Source organism: Gracilinanus agilis, chromosome 6 (genome assembly GCF_016433145.1).
Source record: "Gracilinanus agilis isolate LMUSP501 chromosome 6, AgileGrace, whole genome shotgun sequence".
Taxonomy (NCBI): Eukaryota; Metazoa; Chordata; class Mammalia; order Didelphimorphia; family Didelphidae; genus Gracilinanus; species Gracilinanus agilis.
In genome coordinates, this window is record NC_058135.1 from 275185600 (window position 1) to 275187132 (window position 1533).

General features: G+C 34.9%; 1 protein-coding gene across 1 annotated transcript; it reads left to right on the plus strand.

The window, feature by feature from the left end:
- The first annotated feature begins 254 nt into the window (after positions 1-254).
- Positions 255-1226, plus strand: LOC123252626 (olfactory receptor 5L2-like). Its single transcript, XM_044681899.1, has one exon. The coding sequence runs from the start codon at positions 255-257 to the stop codon at positions 1224-1226; it is 972 nt and encodes a 323-aa protein (XP_044537834.1).
- Positions 1227-1533: the final 307 nt, after the last annotated feature.

A 1533-nucleotide genomic window follows, 5' to 3' on the forward strand; every position in this document is an offset into this window, starting at 1 on the left:
ATAATATCTATCACCATACATGTTGTGCTTGATCTGAATGGTATCTCTGCATGGTGTGTGTATTCTCAATTCTATTTCTATGATCTTTAAAGTATAGACATCAAGGTAACACAATATAATTATATAAAATTTCTCTCCTAGTACATATGCATTGTTTTTTATTCTGATTTTTTTTCTACTAGGACATGGTTAAAACTGATTCGTGGATCAGATTTTTCATTTCGGCTCTATTTAACCTCTAATATAACAAAATAATGGATGAGGAGGAAAATTGTACTTCAGTTACTGAATTTATGCTCTTGGGATTTTCAGATCATCCAGAACTTCATGTTTTCCTCTTCCTGATATTTCTAGTGATCTATACTATCACAGTTTTGGGCAATCTTGGAATGATTATCCTGATTAAGATCAGCTCCCGCCTTCATACCCCTATGTATTTTTTTCTCAGCCACTTGTCCTTTGTTGATCTCTGCTATTCCACTATCATTGTTCCTAAAATGTTGGTCAATATATCAACAGAAAACCAAGTTATTTCTTTTCTGAGTTGCACTATACAATTCTTTTTGTTTTGCACATGTGTAGTCACTGAAGTTATATTGTTGGCAGTGATGGCTTATGATCGCTTTGTAGCTATTTGCAACCCATTATTGTACATGATTGCTATGTCCCAGAAGCTTTGTGTCCAGTTGGTGTGCGGTTCATATATTTGTGGTACAGTGTGTTCTCTTATTCATACATGCTTAGCCCTTAAGATATCTTCTTATAGATCCAATATCATCAATCACTTCTTCTGTGATCTACCCCCACTCTTATCTCTATCCTGTTCTGATGTCTCCATCAACGAACTGCTGCTTTTCATAGTGGCCAGTTTCAATGAGATCAGCACCATCATGATTATCCTAACTTCTTACATATTTATCCTTATCACCATTCTGAGAATCCCTTCTTCTGAAGGCCGGCGCAAAGCCTTTTCTACCTGTGCCTCCCACCTCACAGCCATTGTAGTTTTTCATGGTACAATTCTTTTTATTTATTGCAGACCAGGATCTGGAAATACCCTAGATTCAGATAAAGTTGCTACTATATTTTATACTGTGGTTATACCAATGCTAAATCCTCTTATCTATAGTTTACGGAACAAGGATGTAAAAGATGCCTTCAAGAAAGTGACAGGATCCGAAAAATTGTCTCTGTGTCCAAAATTGGGTGGAATGAGAGAACATTAATATCTATATCAATGTCAATGAACAGTTTTAGCTTACCTATCAATGAGCTTTCCTTGTGCAATCTCATACTGAGTTATCTTTTATATGTTCCTATTAATATTAAATTTAAAGATGAGGAAAATAAAACATCATTGTGGAATTCTAGATAAAATACCAGACTTGTTCCCACAATGTCTGTATTCTAATTCTTCTTTGTATCCTTACTAGCTGTGTTATTCTGATCAAGATACTTAACATCTCTCCCTAGATTTTCCTTATTTTTAACATGGGGGTAATAACTGTTGGTCTGGCTTCAAGTCAACAAATT